This window comes from Pristiophorus japonicus, chromosome 11, assembly GCF_044704955.1.
Source record: "Pristiophorus japonicus isolate sPriJap1 chromosome 11, sPriJap1.hap1, whole genome shotgun sequence".
In the NCBI taxonomy this organism is placed as follows: Eukaryota; Metazoa; Chordata; class Chondrichthyes; family Pristiophoridae; genus Pristiophorus; species Pristiophorus japonicus.
Window position 1 is genome coordinate 38,478,989 of NC_091987.1, and position 24,154 is coordinate 38,503,142.

The following is a 24,154-nucleotide window of genomic DNA, read 5'->3' on the forward strand; positions in this document are numbered from 1 at the left end:
AAAGGGGTTTGCACACATGCGTAACAACTGCCTGCAGAACAGCAAGAATGTGACGTGAATCAAGGTGCAATTCTGATTTGATGTCATCACTGCCATCTTCCAACTCTACACTCTAACCAATGCCTGACATAACCTCATACATCTAAGCATGACGTTAGCTGTGAATGAATGACTCTTCCCCCCCCCGCCCCCACCAGTGCTTCTTAAAGGGATCATGGAGTACTTACAGGTTAGTTGCTGGTGTAATTGCGTTTTTGGAGGTTTCCTATATTTGGCTCTCTCACATGTTCAGCCATCTTCGATATATTACAGCACATAAAGCACTATCGGTTCCTGCTCTCGTCTGCCAAAATTGCTCACTATTCCAGAATCATTCTGGAATGTAAAGAAAACCCTGGCTTCTATTCTCCACTTCTAACCATCTTTTGAAACCCCTCTCCCCAACCTCCACCCTCACCTCTGACAATGAGTATGAGGAGCTCATGGACTTCTTTGTCTCTAAGATTGAGACCATCCGTTCGGCCGCTTCTGCCTCTTCCCTTCCTTCCCCTAGCCCACAGGGCCAAACTTCCTCGAAGGATCCCCCCCTCCCCTAGCCCTGACCTCACATCTTTCTCCAGTTTCTCTCTGATCTCCTCTCATGACCTTTCCGAGCTCATCTTGTCCATGAGACCCATTTCCTGCTCCCTTGACTCTATTCCGACCAAACTGCTGACCACCCAACTTCCTTTTCTGACTCCCATGTTAGCTGACATTATTAATTGTTCTCTCTCCTCAGGTACTGTCTCCCTTTCTCCCTCAAATCTGCCATCATCACCCCTCTCCTCAAAAGACCAACCCTCGACACCTCCGTCCTTGCAAACTACCGCCCCATCTCCAATCTCCCTTTCCTCTCCAAAGTCTTTGAATGTGTTGTTGTCTCCCAAATCCGTTCCCATCTTTCCCGCAATTCCATGTTTGAATCCCTCCAATCCAGTTTCCGTGCCTGCCATAGTACCGAAACAGCTCTCGTCAAAGTCACAAATAACATCCTTTGTGTCTGTGACAAAGGCAAACTATCCCTCCTTGTCCTTCTTGACACGGTTGACCACTCTATCCATCTCCACTGCTTCTCCACCATTGTCCAGCTGGGTGGGCCTGCACTTGCCTGGTTCCATTCTTATCTATTTAATTGAAGCCAGAAAATAGCTTCTCTTCCCACTCACGCATCGTTACCTCTGGTGTCCCCCAAGGTCTATCCTTGACCCCCTCCTATTTCTCATCTATATGCTGCGCCTTGGCGACATCATCCGAAAACACGGCATCAGTTTCCACATGTGCGTTGACGACACCCAGCTCTACCTCACCACCACTTCTCCAGACCCCTCCATGGTTTCTAAATTGTCAGACCTGCTCGTCTGACATCCAGTTCTGGATGAGCAAAAATGTTCTCCAATTGAACATTGTTTTCAGTCCCCGCCACAAATTGCATTCCCTAGCCACTGACTCCATTCCTCTCCCCAACCTCAGTCTGAAGCTGAACCAGACTGTTATCAACCTTGATGTTATATTTGACCCTGAAATGAACATTCAACCACATATCCGCAGCATAACTAAGTATTACATAGTCTACAGTGTTAATGTAATTGGAGAATAGTTTTAGTGGAGAAAAAAAATCGGGTGCTATGAACTGCATATATGTAGATGTGGTGGTTGTGGGGGGGCGGCGGGGGCGAGGGGATAGGAAATGTGCATGAACCCATATCCGGAGCATAACTAAGACCGCATAACTATTTCCACCTCCGTAACATCGGCCATCTCTGCCCTTGCCTCAGCTCATCCGCTGCTGAAGTCCTCATCCATGCATTTGTTACCTCTAGACTTGACTATTCCAAGGCACTTCTGGCTGGCCTCCCACATTCTACCCTACGTAAACTGGAGGTGATCCAAACTCGACTGCCTGTGTCCTAAGTTGCACTAAGTCCCGCTCACCCATCACCCCTGTGCTCACTGATCTACATTAGCGGCCGGTTAAACAATGCCGATTTCAAAATTCTCATCCTATTTCCAAACCGCTTCATGGCCTCACCCCTCCCTATTTCCTCCAGTCCCACAACACCTCCCCGCCCCCCACCCCCACCCCCGAGATGTCTGCGCTCCTCTAATTTTGCCCTCTTGAGCATCCCTGATTATAATCGCTCAACCATTGGTGACCGTGCCTTCGGCTGCCAAGGCCGCAAGCTCTGGAACTCCCTGCCTAAACCTCTCTGCCTCTCCTTCCTCCTTCAAGACGCTCCTTAAAACCTACCTCTTTGACCAAGCTTTTGGTCACCTGCACTAATTTCTGCTTATGCGGCTCGGTGTCAAATTTTTATCTCATAATACTCCTGTGAAGTGCCTTGGGACATTTCACTACGTCAAAGGCGCTATATAAATATTGTTGTTACCCATCCATTTCTTTCACGTTTAAATTTATTTATGCAGCATTATGTTGATGGAAATGGTTTAGAGGGAGTTAACAAGTTTCACAAATGTGGAAGGAATTGACAATCACAGCGGAAACAATCTTGGTTCACATTATCAACTGAAGTTAATTCAACTGCATTACACTGTCAAGCTAAGTACATCCAATAAAGTTTCCTCTAATTTTTTATTCTTTTTTAAAAACCCGACTTAATAATTATTGCAGTTTTATTTGATTTGTTTATGGTTTTGTGTTAAATTTTTGATGTTTCCTTTCAATGCAAAGCAGGTCATGATTTGAGCAATCGGTCTATTGAATTATATAACTCCAGGGAATAATAGATCACATCAGCAACCACCAAATCCATGACATTTGTCAAGTTTATACAAATAAAGTAAATTAATCATTAATTCGACAAGGTGCAAAAGTCACAAAAATGTGTAGCTCTAAAAAAGTCGATGGCCCAGAAATTCCGGCCTCCCAGGTCCATGCGGAGTGTGTACGGACCCGGGAAGGCATCACAAAAGCCAGTTTTCAGCGCACAATGTGCATGTGCTGAAAATGGGCTTTTCCGATCTGTTAAGCTGGAACTTGACAGATCTTCTGTATCTCCACATCCAGGACATTTGCATGGCCAAGATTGCGGTATTTACCCATATCTTGCCCAGCGGTTGTCCTGAAAACTCTCGAGCCTGATAAGAGCAGACGCATAGCCTACTTTTACAGCGTAAGAGTTTAAAAATACACAAAAACATAAAATACATTTTTAAAAACACATTTTATTGTTAAAAACCTTCCCCAGTGCGGTAAGTTTATTTTAAACCATAATTGAATTTTTTTTTAAATCGGAAAAATATATACTTTTTATAATACATAAATAACTTTAATTTAAATTAATAAAAATATGTGGTGTATTTTTTCTTTTTTTTGTGTGTTTTGGGGGGGATTTCTCAATCATAATAATGGGAACTCCGTAAGTTGGAGTTCCCATTATTATGAATGAATATATACTTTACCTGGATTGGCTGCCCAGAGGCATGTGACTGCAGCTCAAGCTCTACAGACGTCCCGACGTGCATGCGCTCCGACGCGTGGAGGCCTCAGGACTAGGATCTCTCACGGGCGCAGCAGGTTCAGGTAAGTGCGCATCTTTTTTAACTGATCGCCCACAGGAAGCAGCCGACCGGGATTTCTTGGCCAATCTTTTTCTTTACCAAAAGTGGTGGGAATGATGCACTGCTTAAGAACTGAAGATCAATACAACTGACAGAAGTTAACCAGGAATGGAGGTAGGGAACTAACATCAAACAACTTGTATTTATATGGCACCTTTAACATAGTGAAATGTCCCAAGGCGCTTCACAGGAGTATTATGAGATTAAAAAAATTGATACTGAGCCGCATAAGTAGAAATTAGCGCAGGTGACCAAAGAGGTCAAAGAGGTAGATTTTAAGGAGCATCTTGAAGGAGGAGAGAGAGGTGGAGAGGTTTAGGCCGGGAGTTCCAGAGCTTGAGGCCGGTGCAACAGAAGGCATGACCACCACTGGTTGAGCAATTATAATCAGGGATGCTCAAGAGGATAGAATTAGAAGAGCGCAGACATCTTGGGGGCTTGTGGGGCTGGAGGAGATTACAGAGATAGGGAGGGGCGAGGCCATGGAGGGGTTCGAAAATAAGGATGAGAATTTTGAAATCAAGGCGTTGCCTCACCGGAAGCCAATGTAGGTCAGCGAGCACAGGTTGCGAGATAGGACATAGGCAGTCGAGTTTTGGATCACCTCTAGTTTACGTAGGGTAGAATGATGAAGGCCAGCCAGAAGTGCATTGGAATAGTCAAGTCTAGAGGTAACAAAGGCATGGATGAGGGCTTCAGCAGCAGATGAGCTGAGGCAAGGGCAGAGATAGGCGATGTTACGGAGGTGGAAATAGGTGGTCTTATTTATGCTCCGGATATGGGTTCATGCACATTTCCTAGCCTCCCCCCGCCTCCACCACATCTACACATATGCAGTTCATAGCACCCAATTTTTTTTCTCCACTAAAATTATTCTTCAATTACATTAACACTATAGACTACATAATGCTTAAAGATGATCAACAGGCACTGATAAACAGTTGTCTTTAGACTTTTGTTTAAAAACAATTTACTTTTCAAAAAATTTGATTTATAGGGTTCCTCCACTAAGCCCCTGCATTCAGACATCTTATGTGAACAACGTACGAGTATGAGATCTGGCTTAAACTGTGCACTTTTCCGAGTGCCATCATGATATACAAAGTTAGTTCTAGTCAATGGCATGTAAAATTTTAACATAGTGTCTTGTTAAGCCAGACAAAAAAGAACCCAAAAATTACAGTGAAATGGTCAGAACCAAAAGTGGGGCAGGACTTCTGCCAGTTTTCAGGTATTGGTGTTGACCCTGCAATAAATTAACACTAATTAACACATCTAATTTCAAGAGGGAGAGGTGTGCAAGCTATGTAAATACAGCCTCAAACACCTCAGATAAGTGGAGGCCTGTGGTGGCAGAAAATAGCATGGGGTGGTGGTTAGGCCAGAATTGGGCCGAAAAGTATCTGGAGGAATGAATGAAAGTGAGGAGCAGAGAGCAGAGTGTGTGGAGGTGGTACCTGGAGGAAAGCAGATATGTGGGCCAGCAGCAAGACATAAACTTGTGACAGTACTGGAGAGAGCAGGGAACCTGGGTGACTAGGATGGCAGCCAGATCAAAGAAAGAGGCTGCCAATTTCACAGAGCACCCACTGTATGGCCTTGTAACAGAGGTACAGAGCAGGAGGGACGGTCAGTTTGGAGTCGAGGGTGAGAGACCCACCTAGAATATGGTAGGTACTTTGTGGTGGGAGGTGGATGTGACAGTGGGTGCCACCCCTTGTAACCCCAGGACTGACTCCTTTGCAACGTAGGAAGAAGTTTATCATCACCGGAGCAGCCAAGGTAAGCTACTCACTCTTGCGGCTCTTCCTTGCAGTCTCTTCATATGTGTGGCACTCCTTCATTTATTACCCTCAATGTGCTACTGTAATCAGAAGCAAAAGTGGAATCTGACAATGGGGAATGGAGACTCCACAGAAGTCTCTGGCCCCCGATCCTGTGGATTCAGATCTCTGAGATCCTGATATGATAAAATGGATGAACATCACACTCACATGGGGGCATCGAGTACTATCAGATTCCCATGCCAGTCTCAGTGCCAATACCAGAGAAGGATTTAACACAATGTAGCAGTAGCCTGGAGCAGATTATGGCACCACAAACATCTGCATCCAAACACCTGCATCCAGCTACCAGACTAGACAGTGCATCCGAAATGGATGCTTTGACCACTGGACATCAGGACTTGGGGGTCCATTTGGGTGAGAACAATAAAAAGCGACATCAGAGTGTTTCAGGGCAACATCTCTCAGTAGTTGCAGGATTTAACGGATGCTGTAAGTTCTGCCCTCCTGCTTATTAGGCACTCAGATCCAGGATCCAAAATAAATGTCATAGCCAAAGTACATCTTTATGATGCCTCCTCAATCCTGAGGATAGCACGTGTGACCGCTCTAGCGAACGGCCTTGGATGCTTGTTTGTATAGGTTTTAAGATAAGGGAACCATGCTGACCATGCACCTAGAGTGGTAATGCAGCCTTTAGAGTTCACCCATCATTCAAAAGCCTCGAGACGAGGGCCATCTTAATCCCAAGAGTCTCATGATATCACAGTGCAGTTAAGCACCACTGGCATCCCAGTGGCAACACTCAGTAGGATTCTTTGAAACTTAAAAGCAAGAAGCATGACTGTGAAACCTACTATTTTTAATCTTTGTTTCAGAAATATACAATATTGATCCATTTTAGCATACAATTCTATGATAGGATAAGCAAGTGAAGAAAACAACTTACCAATTGCATTGTAGAGTGGGATTCCTGTAGTTTTGTCCCAAACAATCGTTGTTTCTCTCTGATTGCTAACTCCAACTGCTAGAAGTGAACAAATTTAAAATGTGTTAATTTTTTAACTGCATTTACCCACCTTTATTCCATATCCTTTGATACCCTTACTGAGCAAAAATTTCTCGATCGCAGTCTTGAAAATTACAATTGACCCAGTATCCACAGCATTTTGCGGGTGAGAGTTCCCACAACCTTTGAGTGTTGTAGTACTTCCTGACATCACCCGTGAACTCTAGCTCTAATTTTATGATCTCCCCCGCCTCCCACCCCCAACCCCTTGTTCTGGACTCACCAATCCAGAGAAGATATTTTCTCCATATCTACCCTATTGAATTCCTTTATTACTTGAAGACCTCTGTTAGATCACCCCTTAATCTTCTGAACTGGAGGGAATACAAACCAAGGGCTCAATTTTCCCCAGTGATTTGCGCCATTTTTTTGGAGTAGGCTGCCTTTTTTGGTGTATTGAGTTAAATTTTTGGCGTTTTTTTTTCAAACTTTTTCCCTGCGAACTGCGCCGGCGTAACGGACTTGGTTACGATTTTTCTCGGCCAGCTTTTTTTTCACCTCAAAAAGGAGGCATTCCGTCATGTCTGCGCCAGTTTTTCCAATTGTTCGCAGTTTGGCCAACATTTTTCGCCATTACGTTGGCGCATCTGGCCACCTTCATTCTATGCTTCCAGATCGTTTCAAGCTACAACTGGGGATGTGTGCATCATCTCTCAGCATGCAACACATGTCTCCATTCGCCAGGTCACGGCTGCACTGTATGCACAGAGGAATAACTTCATCAAGTTCCCCATGATCGGCCAAACAATCTATGAAAGGGCTGTGGGCTTCTCCAGGATTGCTGGCTTCCCAAAGGTACAGGGCTACATTGACTGTACCCACATCGCCTTGAGAGCACCTTTGCAGGATTCCGAGATGTACAGGAATAGAAAAGGCTTCCACTCCATTAATGTGCAGCTCATGTGTGATGACATGCATCGCATCATGTCAGTCGATGCGAGATACCCTGGCAGCACCCATGACGTGTTCATCCTACGCATCAGCGTTACATTTGCCATGTTTGAGCAGCAACCAGAAGGGCAGAGCTGGCTACTGGGAGACAAAGGGTACGGCCTCGCCACCTGGCTCATGATGCCCCTACGCGTAACCCGGACGGAAGCTGACCGTCAATACAACATGTCACACATTGCGACACGCAGCATCATTGAGAGGACCATTGACATATTGAAACAGTGTTTCCGATGCCTGGACCATTCCAGAGGCTACTTGCTGTACTCCCCTTAGACTGTCGGTCAGTTCATTGTTGTGTGCTGCATGCTGCATAACTTAGCCAGCATGAGGCAGCAGCACCCGGTAGTGGAAGTCCCAACTGCAGTGAGAGTGGCTGATGATAATGATTTTGAAGATGCAGGTGACGACGAGGATGATGACGATGGCGATATGCAAGTGCCTGAGGCCGAAGCACGATGGCGGAGGAGGGCAGGCCATCATGTTCCTTTAACGATTGCTCGAGCCTTGTGCCAGCAGCTCATTCGTGAACGCTTTACTGACTCCTGAGGGCTCAGCGACAACTATTCCACATGGACATGTTTATTGTTTGGAGCTGTTCCGTAATGTTATGTTGTATTAATGGATTCAGTTTTAATGTAAAATATATTTTATTCAAAAGTTTACAATGTACTTAACTTAACTTTAATAAAATTATCAAACTTTACTTTAATATCACTCTTTAAGATCACTTAAAAACTTGTAAATTTACATAACTTACAAAAAACTTTTAATTTGAGAACAGTTACAACAGTAACAATGATAACAACAACAGCAGCAGCAAAGAAAGGCTGCACCATCTCTCATCCCCCTTAGTCTAAGACCGCCCACTGTGCTTGGTCTTGTACTCTCCACCATTCCTGCCCGCAGGCGGTGGCACAGTGTTTCTGGGCTTGGTACCAAGCTTATTCCTTCTAACATCTCGGGTACTGCGCGCCTCTTGGAGGTGGGGTGCGTCAGTGTCAGGCAGCAAGTTGGAGGGCCCGGCTTGGGGCTCTTCAGAGGCTGGTGGGGATTGCAGTGGGAGTGGCAGTTGATTCTGTCAATTGGTGCGGGGTTTGGGCATGTTCCCTTATTGCAGCAGCTGACTCCAACATTCCGTCCCTCATGCACCCCGACAGTATCTCAGTGGACTGCAACAATCCCTCGCTAATGGCCAGTACTACCTCTGACATTCCTTCCCTCATGGCCAGTGACGTGGTTTGCACTACCTCTGACATTCTCTCCCTCATGGCCACTATTTCCTCACTGATGGTCCCGGATATCGTTCCCATTTCTCATGAGAGTGTTGTTACTTCTCCCGACAGTCCTGCTACCTCATCACTCACCCCACTGATGGTGTCCAGGAGTGATCGGATAAGGTCAATGCTCTCCGCACTCAATGACATTATCTGAACGACATCTGTTACATCCTGCATCTCAGGAGAGCGTGGACGAGCTCTCCTTCCCCTCCTCACCCTGGATGTGGCTCGCTGCATCCCACTGGGACCCGCAGCCTCGGACAGTGGGGCCCTGGATGTGCCTCGCTGCACCCCACTACTGGGATCCGCAATCTCGGAAGGTGTGAAACCATGGAATGTTCCACCAACACTCAAGCCACTAGTCACGGAAGGGGCTGGCACCTTCATGAGCGGCACGTCCTCCATATTCAGTACAACAGTGGGAGCTTCATCCAGATCAGTCCACTCCCCGTCCCCACCATGTTCTTGGACTAGAGGGTTGGATTGTAAGATGTTCGTCTCTTCAGGTTCATCCTCGTCTGAATCTTCTTCTGCATCGTCAGGGTTGGCTGCCAGTTCTGCAAAATATAACAGAACAGACAAATGGTTAGTAGCAGAGGGGGCAGGATGGGTGGCATGAGTAGGCTCACACATCACAGGCCAAGCAACGGGTTAATTTGAAGGGCCACAATGAATTTGCAGGCCTTACCCTCTCTCTCTCTCTCTCTCTCTCGTGTGGGCCCAGCTTGTGCAGTACTGATTATTTTTCTCCAGGCAGGATCCATCAAAGCAGTGACCTTCTCTTCCAAGGGTGTTAGTGGGTGCAGATTTGCTGGGCCTCCTCCTGTTCGAGTTCTTTCCCTTTTGTTGTGTGTCACTTTCCTCTGCAAAGATGAAAATGCAACTTTTTCGAGAGGGTGTCTTTCTGCTGGGTGGAACATGTACAGCTTTACATTTACAATTGCATTGAATAAATGAAAATATTATTTACACTAAATACTTGACCAAGGTCCTACCATTTCTTTTTACACTGGCTTTCAGATCTCGTGGTGTTCACCATTGCGTAGTAATCATCTGCAACTTGGTTCCAGTGTTTCTTCATTTCTTTTGGTGGAACTTTTATGTGACCTCTGCTGGTGTCCAGCTCCTGCCATCTGTTCTCAATCATAGTAACTAGTGCCTCCACTTCTTCCAGCAAGAAATTCTTGGTCCTTGTTGCTCCAGCTGTGATTTTTCCAATGCTCTCACACAGCACTCCTTCTCACACACACACACACACACACACACACACACACACATACCTGGCTCTTTAAAAATGGCTGATTGCCAAATCTGAGCTGTACTGAGCATGTGCGTCCATTGGGACGACGTCAAAAACGTAACTTTTCCCGCGCATGTGCAGAAGGTGCGGTTTCGTTTTTTGGCGCAGACAGCAGGCTCCACCCCCCGAGGAGATTGGACACGCTGCTCGCCGCCAAATTTGAATTATACATCGGGGAAAGTTTGGTAAAATATTAATGGAGCATTTCTGGCCGAGAAAACGCGGCGTAACTCTGGCAATATGCCAGAAAAGGGGCTTGGGGAAAATTGAGCCCCAAGTTTGTGCTATCTGTTCTGACGATTTAAACATTGTAGCCCCGGTATAATTTTGGTGAATCTATGCTACAACCCGTCAAGGCCAATATATCTTTCCTGTGGTTTGGTGCCCAAAATTGAACACAGTACTCCAGATGAGGTCTGACCAACATTTTATACAAGTGAAGCATCACTGACTCACTTATATGCTTCAACTCCCTTGAGCTAAAGGCCAACATTTCATTTAGCCATTTTTATTGCTTTTGTACCTGTGCACTAACTTTTAGGTGATTTGTGTACATGGACACCTAAATCCATTTGCTCCTCCACAGCTCCTAGTCTCTCATCATTAAGAAATTACTCCCATTTTTCTTGGTTCCAAAGTGGATGTCCTCACATATTCCCACATTGAATTCCGTCTGCCATATTTTTACCCACTCACTTAAATCAGTCTATATTCTTTGTAAATTCCCACTCCAATCTACACAACTTACTATGCCTCCTAACTTAGTGTCATCTGTAAACTTGGATGTACAGCCCTCTATTCCTTCATACAAGTCATTAACATATATCTTCTTAGATGGTCCCTCGTATCGAGGAGGACTTGCTTCCATGCCAAAAAGGGATGAGTTCACAGGTGTTTCAATGAAGGACCTAATATTCCAGGTCCCGAACTGCATATTGAAGGATGGAAGATACCTGTGCGTGGATTTTTTTTTTTTAAACGTGTGGTGGCCTTTGCACACCAGCCACCACATGGGCTTGACAGAGCTAGGTCTTGGTCCAGTGGCAAGGATTAACCAAGACAACTGGAGACCAGCTAGTACAAGCATATATCACAGTGAGAGCTGGCCCGTGCTGCCCCTGGGGCCCACACCTCTTCTGGGTCCCGAACTCATGCCTCTCCTAGGCCCCGAGCACATCGTTCTGCAATCTCATACCACTCCTTCGCCCCGACCTCACCGCTCCTGTTGTACCTGTCCATGTTCCAATCACCGACCTGGGTTATGGTGACGTGCAATCCAGTCGACCTCTTCACAGTCGTCGCCCTCCCGGACTGGCTCGCGCTGTACCTTGCAGTGGTATGCTCCTTTTATGGCCCCAACCTGCCGCTGATGGTCTCTCGCATGTCGGGGCCGCCACACTCTCCAGGGGCCGCCACACGCCGCTTCTTTTATGGCCCGGCCTGCTGCTGGTGTTTCCTCGCAGGTCAGGGTTTTTTAAAAAACATATATAGGAAGAAGCTGAGGCCCCAGTACAGATCCCTCTGGAACAATACTTGTTACATCCTACCAGATAACAGTCCCTTTATCCCTACTCTCTGTCCCTTACCTCCCAGCTAATTACCAAGCCATGTCACAAGGTTAAATCTAATTCTGTGCACTTTCATTTTTGCTAATAATCTCTACACAACATTGGAATCACAAAATGAATAAAGACCACGATCCATCTAATTCGCCTTCTACCATCCGGATAGTTGCATGAAGCAACAATATCAATTAGCCTATAACAGACCCAGACATGAGCGAGGAAAATCCCCAGCAATGGAAAGCTTTGAGAACCATAGGTCCAAAGGCCCCCTTTTCCTCCCAAGTATGCTATACTTATCATAAGTCATGTCTCAAATCAGTCACATACTGTATCCCAAAATATTATTTTCTGACAGAAATCTTATGCAGAACCTTGTCAAATGCATTCTGAAAGCCCATATAGACAGCAACCATAGACACTCCCTTGCCTATCATGCCAGTGACCTCAAAACTCAGCTACATTAGTTAGCTATTACCTACCCTTCACAAATCCATGCTGACCCTCTTGATCAGCGCATACTTGTTTAAGTGCTCAGTCACTCTGTCATTGATAGTATATTCCAGTAACCTCCCCATAATTGATATTAAACTGCCAGGTCTGTAGCCATCTGGTTTCTTCCTCTTCCTTTCTTAAACAATGGAGTGATATTTGCAATTTTCCAATCCAAAGGCACAATTCTCAAATCTACAGAGCGTTGGAGTATTATATTAACATATCTGCCATTTCCTCCCCTACTTCTTACTTCTTTTAATATTCTGGTGTGGAAACAATCAGGTACTGGAGATTCATCTATCTTAAGTCCCATTATTTTCTCCATTACCTCACATGTTAAATCCAACAAGTTCCATAATTTTACTTAATTTTAGGGTCTTTTGTACCACTGGTACTTGTTACTAAATCTAGTATGGCCTGCTCTCTGTCGGCTCTAAAACATATTGTTCGAGAAAACATTCTCTAATGCAGTCTAGAAATTCATTGCCTTTACTATTTTAACTGTTCTGCTTCTCCCAGGCTATGTGAAAAATCAAAATCTCCCATTATAACCATATTGTTTTTGCCAAATGCTTCACTGATCTCTGAATTTATACACCCCCCCCCCGCCCACCTCATTGAATGGCGGTGCAGGCTCGAAGGGCCGAATGGCCTATTCCTGCACCTATTTTCTATATTTCTAAATGTATTCAGTTGTTTACTTCCGCAAGCAATCCTTAAGTGCACTAAGTAGACAGATAACACTGATTAGATGTTAATAAACCACATTTTACCATGTTTATAATTGTAAAGATTTAAAAATTAAATACCTTTAACATTGGAAATATCAATCTTGAGTTGCTTCAATTTATCACATGTCTTCTCAATACATTCAAAAACAGAATACAAAATCTCCTTGGGATCCTCTTCCACCCACCTATAGCATAAAACAAAGATAAAACGTTTTGATTAATGATCATATACGAACATACAAGGGACAAGTAAAGACCAGCTGGTCATTGAGCCTGTCGCATGGTGGCATGGTGCAACTTATGCACACCATCACTCCCATCTGTGTCCCCACCCATCCCCTTGAAGACACAAAATACCAGAGGGAAAAAAACCTTTGGCTAACATTGCAAAAAAAATTTTCAAATTTCTCTCCCAAAGCCGATCAACAAGTTCCAGGAGATGACAGTGCCTGGGTGATATATTCCCACCCACTGACCCACCTACCTTCTATGCGCAGTTATGTTGGCGACTCAGGAATTTGGCCAGCTCCCTTTTGAAAGCTTCTAGTGAATCCTCACTGACTGAAGGTCGCAAAAACCTGTTCCAGAAGTGAATAATACTACGAAGCGAAGTAGCGGTTGGCATCTAACTTAGTTTTATGATTTGTAACTTATGTCCCTGGTCCTCCCTAATATACCGAGCTTGAATAGTGCATCCACTTGGACCAAGTTTAATTCTTTCATCATTTTGAAGCCCATATTGGGTTGGCACCCCAGCCAAGCCTGCCCAATGCGCTTTATAGCACGTTGAAATCACTGACACGAGGAGTGGCCGCGACCAGTAAAAAGAATGCCTCATGCTTCCTTGAAGGCTAGAGGGAGAAGGACCCATTTACCATTTTTGTCTGGCTGGTTGCCGAGCAACTAGGCCTTCGGCACCAGGCCGCATCAGGGGAGCGGAGAGGAGGGAGGAATGGATTGGAAAGGGCGGGGGCGGGCGAGATCGAAAGAGTCGGGGGGGGGGGTGGGGAAAGTGGAATGGTCATGGGGCAAGATTGGAAGGTCCTGGTGGCGGGTGGGGGGGCTGTGGGGGTGGCGGGAGCCGAGATCGGAAGGATCAGTGGAGTGGGCAAGAGTGAGATCGTAAGAGTCCGCGGGGTGAGACCGGAAGAGTCGGGGGGAGGGGAAGACCGGAAGAGTCTGCGTTGTAAGAAATCGCGAATTATAAAAGAAATAATGATTTTATAAAATAAATATTTGCACCAGCTCAGTAGACACAGTGTGCTAAGGTCAAGCTAGAAAAACAGACCTTCACGGTCTAGCTATAGCAATAAGGGATTTAGCAAGAAGCCTTAAAGATAAACAAGCTGGGACCGAACTTGCCCCTGCAATTGTGCATACAACCCATTTCTAGTGTTTTTAGTGCCTCGGTAGATGAGGTGGCCTCTTGAGCGAATTTCCGCTCTTTGGCTTTTTATCGGTGGACCAGAAGTCACTCATAATGGGAGCAGAAGTGCGGCGGTGAGTACACTAGAGGGGCAGAAGTTGGCGCGGCGGGGGCGGGGGGGGAGTGTATTGTCCGCCGCTTCAGTCATCAGTGTAGCGCTGATGATGTCATCATGGCGCCAGGTCACCGCCACTCTCCCCTTCACTTAAAGGGGAAAGCCTGCGCAATTTTTAAGGTTCGGTCCACTGCACCACCAGGGAGAGTTTTGACCGGGTCAGCAGCCTGGCACCCAAGAGAGAGTTGCCAGACTGCCTGTTAGCGGCCCAGCCGAACCCGGGGACATAATTGTCGGCCTGACATGGCAGTCGGCCGACAAACAAAAACATGGCAGCAGCGGCAGTGTGTCCTCCCCTTTAATGGGAACCGCACCGCCATTTTAGAAGGCCACAGCATCACTGCACTGTCTGAAAAAAGCAGCTTTTGGCACTGCCCAGCGGGAGGAACATTTTCTCAGTGGAATTTCTCCATCGGCTGGGGGGGGGACGGGGGACGACGACATAGGCAGTGCGCACTCTGATAACGCACTTAGGACGGATCGGCAGCAGCAGAGCGGTGGGAGCGGGTCACCTCCGAATACCGGAGGAGCGTCATTTTGATAATGGCGATCATTACACGAAAAGTTGGCGGCCATTGCACTCCAGTGTGGTCGCCTATTTCCGGTGGCAACAGGCCTTAAGGAAAGGGGCAATTTCTCTTGAAAAAGAAACAAGACATTCAGACAGAGATAAGGTAGAAAATGACCTCATTAGATACCCATTTCCCGTGTGATTGGACAATTGAATGGGTAAAAAATGATTTGATGCAAGGTATCTACCGGCCCACTGATATAAGGTATAAAAACGGGCAACCGAGAGAGAACGGGGTCAAGTTTCAGGCCGCGCTTAGAATGGCGCAGCCCTGACATCGACGCCCGTTTTTCGCGCCCAAAAGCGCGTCAAAAACTTACATAGGCATTCTCGGCCTCCCTGCAGGTCCCTCGGAGCTCGGAGCTCGGCGTGGCGCGCAGAGATCTGCGGGGGGGGGGCGGAGCCACAGCGTCGCGCCAATTTTGGAAGTGCAGGGGGGGGGCGTGGCTAACTCAGATCCGAGGACGTTGAGCCGGCAGCCCTGCGTGTGCGCGTTGGAGCGCGCGCGCACGCGCAGGAAGTCACAGACATTGGCACTCGGCCATTTTTAAAGGAACTTGAAGAAAATTGCTGATTTGTTTCGTGGAGCTCTGGAAAGGCTTGGGATTGAATCTTGGTGACTTTTTGTGCCTGAAGGAGTGCTTTTAGCAGCACTGTTGAAGAAATCACCTGCTGAAATCAGTGAGTGCTGCTTTTTGCTGCTAAACTTCCAGAACAAGTGCTGCATAGGTGCATGCAAAATAAGGACTGTGTGTTTTGAAAAATCAGAGTGTCAATTCAATACAGCAATGGAACAATGTCCACCAAGAACAAAGAATTTCTTGCATGAGGAAGTGGAGATATTAGTTAACGTCATTGAGCAGAGATGGCAGGAGCTGGATACCAGCAACAGAGGTCGCATAAAAGTGCTACCTAAAGAAATGAAGAAACGTTGGAACCAAGTTGCAGAAGATTACTGCGCAGTGGTGCATACCATGAGATCTGGAAGCCAGTGTAAAAAGAAATGGCACGACCTTGGTCAAGTAGATAATGTAAGTAATATTTTCATTTTTTAATTTAATTGTAATTGTAACGTGACTATCTGTATGTCCCAACCTGCAGAAAGACGCACTCTGTAAAAAGTTATATTTTACTCTTTGTAGAAGAAATTGGCCCACAACAAAAGGGAAGCAACTCGAACAGGGGGAGGCCCGCCCAATCTGCATCCACTGACACCCTTGGAACAGAGGGTAGCTGCTATGATGAGTCGTACATGGAGAAAAGCAATCAGTACAGCACAAGCTGGGCCCGCACGCGAAGAAGAGGGTAAGTCCTGAAAATGCATTGTGGCCCTTCAAATCAACCTGCTGCCTGGCCTGCTATGTGTGAGAGTACTCGTGCCACCCATCCGGCCCCCTCCTTTGCTGTTAAACATTTGACTGTTCTGATATATTTTGCAGAACATGATGATGATGATGCCAACCCTGAAGATCCAGACCAAGAACCAGTAGAACCAGATGTGGACGACCCAGACTGGATGCTAGCGGCGATGACTGAAATGTCTACAGGGGAGACCATCCAAATTAATGTTTATGAGCCCACATTAAGGGGCATCGGAGTTTCAACCCCTTGCACAGGTTCTGGTTCCACCTTCCATGGTTTTGATTCCGATGTTGTGGGTCCCAGTGGTGCTGCTGGTGTAATTCAGCAGTTTACAGCCAGTGCACCACCGTCCGAGCCTGCGCCTCCCACTTGCATAGGTTCTGGTTCCACCTTCCATGGTTTTGATTCCGACGTTGCGGGTCCCAGTGGTGCTGGTGATATAATGGAGCAGTTTACACCCATTCACCCACCATCCCAGCCCACGGCTCGCACTCAAGTGGTGTCGGATGCAAGACCCAGGGCCGCACCATCCCAGCCCGCGCCTCCCGCTCTGGAACACAGACGTCCCACCGTCCCAGCCCGCGCCTCGCAGTGTAGTGGTGCCGCGAGGCAGACTCAGGAAGAGGAGAAGGAGACTGAAGACACGTTCTCCTGAGATGCAGCGTGCAACAGATGTGGCTCAGGTTGTGGCATTGGGTATGGAGACCAATGAGCTTACCCATTAATCATCGGTAGCGTCACTGCAGTAGGTGAAGAGGTGACGGTACTGACGGGAGAAATAGCAGTAATGACACGGGAAATTAGGGAGAGAATGTCCGAGGGAGTGCAATCAATGGCACAGGCCATCAGGGAGGGCATGCAAGCGACAGCACAGGCCCTCATGGAGATAGCTGCTGCAATAAGGGCACACAGCCTCGCCAATCAAATGACACCCCCATGGAGAAGTGAACATTCACTAAGATGTGGATGAGAGATGGTTGCAGCCTTTCTTTGCTGCTTTTGTTCTTGTTCTTGATGTAGCTGTAGTAACGTTTTTCAAATTGAAATTGTTTTGAAAGTTTTGTAACTTTACAACTTATAAGTGATCTTAGGGTTTTTAAGTGATCTTATAGTGTAAATGCTCTCACATTTTGTATCTTATTTAATTTTGCACCTAAAAAGTGATCTTGAAGTTTAAGTGATCTTGAGTGTAAGATTTTTCACATTGAAATTGTTTTGTAACTTTTGTAACTTTACAAGTTTCGAAGTGATCTTAAAAGTTTTTAAGTGATCTTCAAGAGTCATGTTAAAAAGTAAAGTTTGATACAAATATTTTATTACAGTGACGTTAACTTTTCAATAAAATATTTTTTCATTAAAACTGAATCATGTTCCATTAACACAACACAACGTAGGAACAACTCCAAAAAATAAACATGTCCATGTGCAACAGTGGTCGCAGAGCCCTCAGGCACCAGTAATTGAAGCGTTCATGGATGAGCCGCTGGCGCAGGGCTCGAGCAATCGTTAAAGGAGCACGATGGACGGCCCTCCTCCAATTTTGTGCTCCGGCATCAGGCTCTTGCATGCTTTCCTGATCGTCGTCATCATCATCCTCATCCTGCTCTTCCAAAATACTATCATCAGGCACTGGACCCTCACGTGGGTCTTCTGGTTCCACTACCAGCTCCTGCTGCCTCATGATGGCTAAGTTACGGAGCATGCAGCACACAACAATGAATTGACCGACAATCTGAGGAGAGTATTGCAAGTGGCCTCCGGAATGGTCCAGGCATCGGAAACGCTGTTTCAATATGCCAATGGTCCTCTCGATGATGCTGCACGTCACAATGTGCGCCATGTTGTATTGACAGTCAGCTTCCGTCCGTGTCACGCGTAGGGACGTCATGAGCCAGGCCGTACCCTTTGTCTCCCAGTAGCCAGCTCTGCCCTTCTGGCTGCTGCTCAAACAAGTCAGATATAACGCTGTCGCGTAGGATGAACGCATCATGGGTGCTGCCAGGATATCTCGCATCAACTGACATGATGCGCTGCTTGTCGTCACACAAGAGCTGCACACTGATGGAGTGGAAACCTTTTCTATTCCTGTACTGCTCAGAATCCTCCACAGGTGCTCGCAAGGCTATGTGGGTACAATCAATGCAGCCCTGTACCTTTGGGAAGCCAGCAATCCTGAAGAAACCCACAGCCCTCTCATGGGTCGCTTGTGCGGTCATTGGGAACTTGATGAAGTAATTCCTCCGCGCATACAGTGCAGCCGTGACCTGGTAAATGCAGGCATTTATTGCTCGTTGAGAGATGGCACACACATCACCAGTTGTAGCCTGAAACGATCCCGAGGCATAGAAGGCAAGTGCAGCTGTTACCATCATTTCAACAGACAAGGCAGTTGACGTTCTGCTTCTGGGCTGCAAATCTGCTCTCAGCATATCACAGATCTCAACGACAACTTCTCTGTGGAAACGCAGCCTTTTGACACAATCAGCCTCGCTCATGTTCAGGTACGAGCACCTGGCTCGATATTGCCGATGTGGGTAAGGTCTCCTGCTCATCAGCCTACGGGCTATGACGTTCCTGGTGCGGCGAGCTCTATCAATTCTCTCCTATGCAATGAATTGCTGGCGAACCATTGCATAATCCGTGGTGTTGATAATGCAGCACCCATACTTGAATTACAAATTTAACTTTTAAACTGGCTGGCTGGCTCTCCCTCCCGGTGCTTTGCAAGCCTTCCCTGTCTCCTGGTCGAACGGCCTGCAGCCTATAAAAATAAATTCACAGCTGTGGAGGCTGCTGCTTTGCCTGTGAGTCACTGACGCCGCCCCTGTCTCCTACATGGAAGGCCTGCCTGAGACACCGCAGCTCGAAGACTGCTGCTGCTTCATACAGATAGGAATATTCAATATTTTTTATTTGCTTTATTTATAATTTTTTTTATTCAGGATGGCTCTTTATTTGTATAAGTAAGACTGTTGAATGCTTGTAAAATTTAATTACTTCCCTCCCCCCCCACCCACCCACCCCCTACGCCTGATTTGTAACCTACGCCTGATTTATAAGTGTAGGCAAGGTTTTTCTGAGCATACAAAAATCTACACTTACTCCATTCTAAGTTAGTTTGGAGTAAGTTTTCGCTGCTTAAACTTGCAAAACAGGCGTAAGTGGCCGGACACGCCCCCTTTTGAAAAAAAAAATCTGTTCCAAAATGAAACTGTTCTAACTGACCAGAACTGGGGCAAACTAAATGCCGAGAATTGCAATTTCTAAGATACTCCATTCTAAACTAATTACTCCAAAAAAAATAGGAGCAACTCAGGCTGAAACTTGACCCCCAGAGAAACAGGCAGACTGAGGAAAATTTCCTCAAGGTGGACCTCATGCGGGCTTCGGCCTAACACCTTGGGGTCAAGCTTAAACCTCTGCGGTGGATCCCCCATGCTGGTTTATGCCTAACACCTCCATCAGCTCGGGATCTGTTCAGAGGCCACCGTTCTACCTCAACATCCATCCGTTCTGTTCCGGGGCCGCAGATCATTCTCATCTTTCACAGGTTATATGTCTACTATATCTATCTTAATCAAGTGTTGCGTCTGATTATACTTAAACTGTAGCTCTTTAATAAAACGTCTTACAACTCCCAAGACCCTTTGGGTAATGTGTGTGTGACCTGTGAACCAAATCTTACAGTGGTGTCAGAAGTGGGATTCACAGTGTTGGGAGTTGTAAGATTCTGGTTCAAGGACCGGAAAGACTTGGTGGACCGTGCGTGATTGTCGGTTAGACTGGGTAGGGGACTCTCTGAAAGAAAGGGGAGGGAGAGAGCGTGTTAAAAGTAAAACCAGAAATACAATGGCGTTGGCATATCATCGGGAACAGTTAATAAACAGCCTGACAGAAAAAGCCGGCGCATCTATGGCAACAGACTTTCTAAAAATCCTAGAAGATACAAACGGGGCCTATGATTATATTCTTGACAGACTCTCTGAGGATGTCCAGAAAAGCAAACTGAAGCTGAAAAAAGGCCAAGATAAGTTAGCTTATGGAGCACACTTGTACACTGTACAGTTAAATAAGGAAACCAGAGTTAAAAGAACAGATAGAAAGGCTGCAAAAACAAAGAAACGGTTGGCAGGAAAGCATTCCTGTCCTTCGCAACTAGTTACCCTGGGAGTAAAAGGGTCATTTCACACAAAGGAAACTAGACCAAATACTAGAACAAAATATTGAACTACAAGCAGAAAATACCAAATTGAGTGAAGAGTTAGAAGATGCATCATCATCATAGGCAGCCCTCGGAAGACTTGCTTCCACTCTTAACACGAGTTCTTAGGTGGCTGTACAGTCCAATACGAGAACACAATCTGTCATAGGTGGGACAGACAGTCGTTGAGGGAAGGGGTGGATGGGACTGGTTTGTCGCACGCTCTTTCCGCTGCCTGCGCTTGATTTCTGCATGTTTTCGGCGACAAGACTCGAGGTGCTCAGCGCCCTCCTGGATGCACTTCCTCCATTTAGGGCAGTCTTTGGCCAGGGACTCCCAGGTGTCAGTTGTCAAGATTTTTGCAGCACAACAGCTGCAGGAAAAATGCAGGGAACAGCACCAGCCCTTATACATGGTCTTCTTTGACCGTACAAAGGCCTTTGACACAGTCAACCACGAAGGTCTATGGAGCGTCCTCCCCATTTTCGGATACTCCCAAAAGTTTGTCACCATCCTCCACCTGCTCCACGGCAATATGCAGGCCGTGATTCTTACCAACAGATCTATTACAGACCCAATCCACATCCAGACTGGGGTCAAACAGGGCTGCGTCATCGTCCCAACCCTCTTCTCAATCTTCCTCGATGCCATGCTCCACCTCACAGTCGACAAGCTCCCCGCTGGAGTGGAACCAAACTACAGAACCAGCCGGAACCTGTTCAACCTTCTCCAGTCCAGGTACAAGACCACCCCAACCTCTGATGTCGAGCTACAGTACGCGGACGATGCCTGCGAAGATGCAAGGGGTGCTTTAAGGGAATTAAACCGGTGCCAAACCATCGCCTTACCTGAACCAGACCACACCCTGTGCTTAGCAAAATTCCAACTTCAGGCACAAATCAGCCAACATCGGGCAGTGGTGGCTGCTGTCTCCAAAATCAAGCCGAGAGATTCTGGCCCTTGTTGGGGCAACATAGCTGAGGACCCAGCTTCCTCTGCTCCCCCTGCTCCACCTCCACCGTACAAGGATGGTGAGGCAGGTGAGACAATGCCAGTGTGCATGATCACCCGAGCTAAGGCCGCACATGAGCCCAAGCATCAGGCTGGCCTGGAAGGCGAGCAACCTTCCTCGACCACTAGTAGTGAGGTAGAAACTCCTACCACAATCAAGTATCGGTTCCTTACCATGGTTGAGGTCGGGGCACTAAAAGATAACTTGGGGGCGGTGGACATGGACACCAACCTCATCAACCTCAGGCAGAGGTGGAGGATTTATAAGATTACTCATCCGGAGCTAGAAGGGCATGACTTTAAACAGGTCCTCCCGGATGAGTGTTGTATAGAATTAAAACAAGAAATGGATGAGGTCATTCTGGCAGGGTCGCGATTGAGATAGACCTGTGTCAAACACTCAAAGAGGAGGGCATCGACTTCCACCAGCTCCTAGCTAGCACCAAACAGGGCCCTATCGAAAGCCCGAATGCCTTCGCATAGAAACTCCATGACATCTTCCAGCGCACCAGGGTTGGTGGTGGTGGGTGGGCGGGGGCGGCGCTACTTCAACTACCTGGGCTTCAAGACCCTCTTTTGCAACGGCCTCCAACCATTGGTCTATAATGCACCAGACGTCTACGTCTCCAAAGACACCCCATGGGAGCAAGTACGCATCCATGCCAGGACTGCTTGGGATCTGACCTATCCCAATATCCTTAGGGCACATGCTAAAGTTAGCAGCTGCCTAACCAGAAGTCAGGGCTGTCCAAACCTCCCGCATCAGGAAGTAGTGCCTCAGTGCGCTGCTATCTCTACCATCGTCTAGGCCATTATGCCCATCAATGTTGTGCTGCCCCAAGACAGACAGGCCCCGACTCGGTTGAACAGCGGCTAGAGAGAATGGAGGCAGTGGTAAGGGCCATACAGGCCTCTCAGAGGGCTCAACCGGTTGCTGCAGTGCATCAGCAACCCGAGCCAACGGCTCCACCTCCACCTCTCCTATGACTCCTGCAGGCCTCTCAGGGGGAGGTAACTTCCCCTCTCCAATACGATGGTAGCGGGAGACCGGTAGTCTGCATTGTTGATCTTGGAGGCCGTCAACAATTAATGTTCGTCAACTCCGGCTCCTCCGCCACCATCATTCACAATCCCAACCCCAATCCTACAAAGGGCATGCCCCAGATATTATCGGGCTTTGACAATTCAATCCAGACAGCTAAACAAGTATCCCTTCCCTTGGAGCTAAAGCAGGATATTGTTCACGAAGGCACGTTCACGACTAATTCCCCAGTTTGGCCGGTTAGAAAAACGAATGACTATTGACTGTCGCCAACACAACTCAGTCACCCCCGCATGTGCCTTGTTGGTTCGGGAGACACCCACCCCTCTCCCAGATTCCCAGTGGCAGTAATCAGTACAGAATGGGAGTCAGTAGAACACATCAGAAATTGAAAATTGGCTTATGAGAGAAAGGATAAAATAGTTAGAATGAAATAAGTAGAAATCATGTCTCTTTTCTGATGTTCTACAGGTTTTTTTTGTTTTCAGTGTGAATGTTAATGTCTTTTTACAAAGCATGTATGAATGTTTAAAAAGATACAGTATTCCTTTTGTCTGAAAGTCTGCCTTTAAAACAACGTGTGTTATGTTTGTTTTAGCTCCACCCACTTCTCTGTGCACAGAGCTAAAAGTTGTTTAACCCTTTGTAATATTGTCTTGGTGCTGGAAGTTTTAATTAAGTTTCAGTCTAAGATTTAACCTTGGAATCGCGGCTGCTATAGCAATTTCCAAAGCAGTTTGATTTGATTTGTTTAAATGTGAAAACTAATTTTTCTCCAGTTAAGTTCAGTATTTTTAGTCATTTGAAAAGGCATCTGAAGAAAGAACAAAGAGAAATATGATTTCAGAAGTTATCTGCAGACATCGGCAGACTTGACGACCAAGCAGGAATGTTTGATTGATGTTTTCTATCTCAAATATTGTATTGGGCAGTAAAGTTTCTCCAGGGCACGTGAATGAGACAGAATGGTAATGAATAGGATGCCCTGCTTACAATGTAGATAGAAACAGGAAAATTATACTACCAAATGGAATTTTCCTAGCTTTCTAGTGAAAGTCAGGAAAGAATAGTTATGGATAGTAAATTGTCAGCTTTCTCTTGGAGACATTTATGTCCTTGCATATTGCATATGTACCTTTTAAGACAACTGCATTCATAACCTAGACACAACCCAAGACATTGGGACCATGCAGTGGGAGATGAGCAAAGATCTCCAGACGACTACGATCTTTTGATAAGATAACCTAAAAGCCCGAGAATGGCTTGTATCGGATGGCACGTGTGGCATGAGATACCGATATGATGCATGGTGAATTTGCACCGAAGAACAGATCTCAGACATGCTCAGTTACTTGACAACAGTAAGACATGAAATGGTTAATGTGGCTCAGGAGAATGAGACAACTTTTAAAGCATTGACACATATTCCATCGAGAAACTATCTAAATCATGAAACAATCAGGATAGAGTTAAACACACTGTTAGAGGGATTGAAATTGAAGTGGAGAGTTACATGGAATTTGGATTGGGACAATTGAAGGCGGAGGAGAAATACATTTCACAAGATTTATCTACAAGATGCATACGAGTAGAAGTGAGATCTGGAGCATCTTTTAAGTCCATGACTTGTTGATTTGAT

At 46.4% G+C, this 24,154-nt stretch overlaps 1 protein-coding gene across 3 annotated transcripts in view; it reads right to left on the reverse strand.

Moving 5' to 3' along the window:
- Nucleotides 1–24,154, reverse strand: part of LOC139276013 (glycerol kinase) — a 174,755-nt gene that overhangs the window by 110,926 nt on the left and 39,675 nt on the right. For all 3 annotated transcript variants that reach the window (XM_070893358.1, XM_070893356.1, XM_070893359.1), the window contains exons 3-4: nt 12,866–12,972; nt 6,352–6,429 (exon numbers count right to left, since the gene is read on the reverse strand). In XM_070893358.1, coding sequence (XP_070749459.1) covers nt 6,352–6,429; nt 12,866–12,972 — 185 coding nt within the window. The remainder of the gene's footprint in view (nt 1–6,351; nt 6,430–12,865; nt 12,973–24,154) is intronic.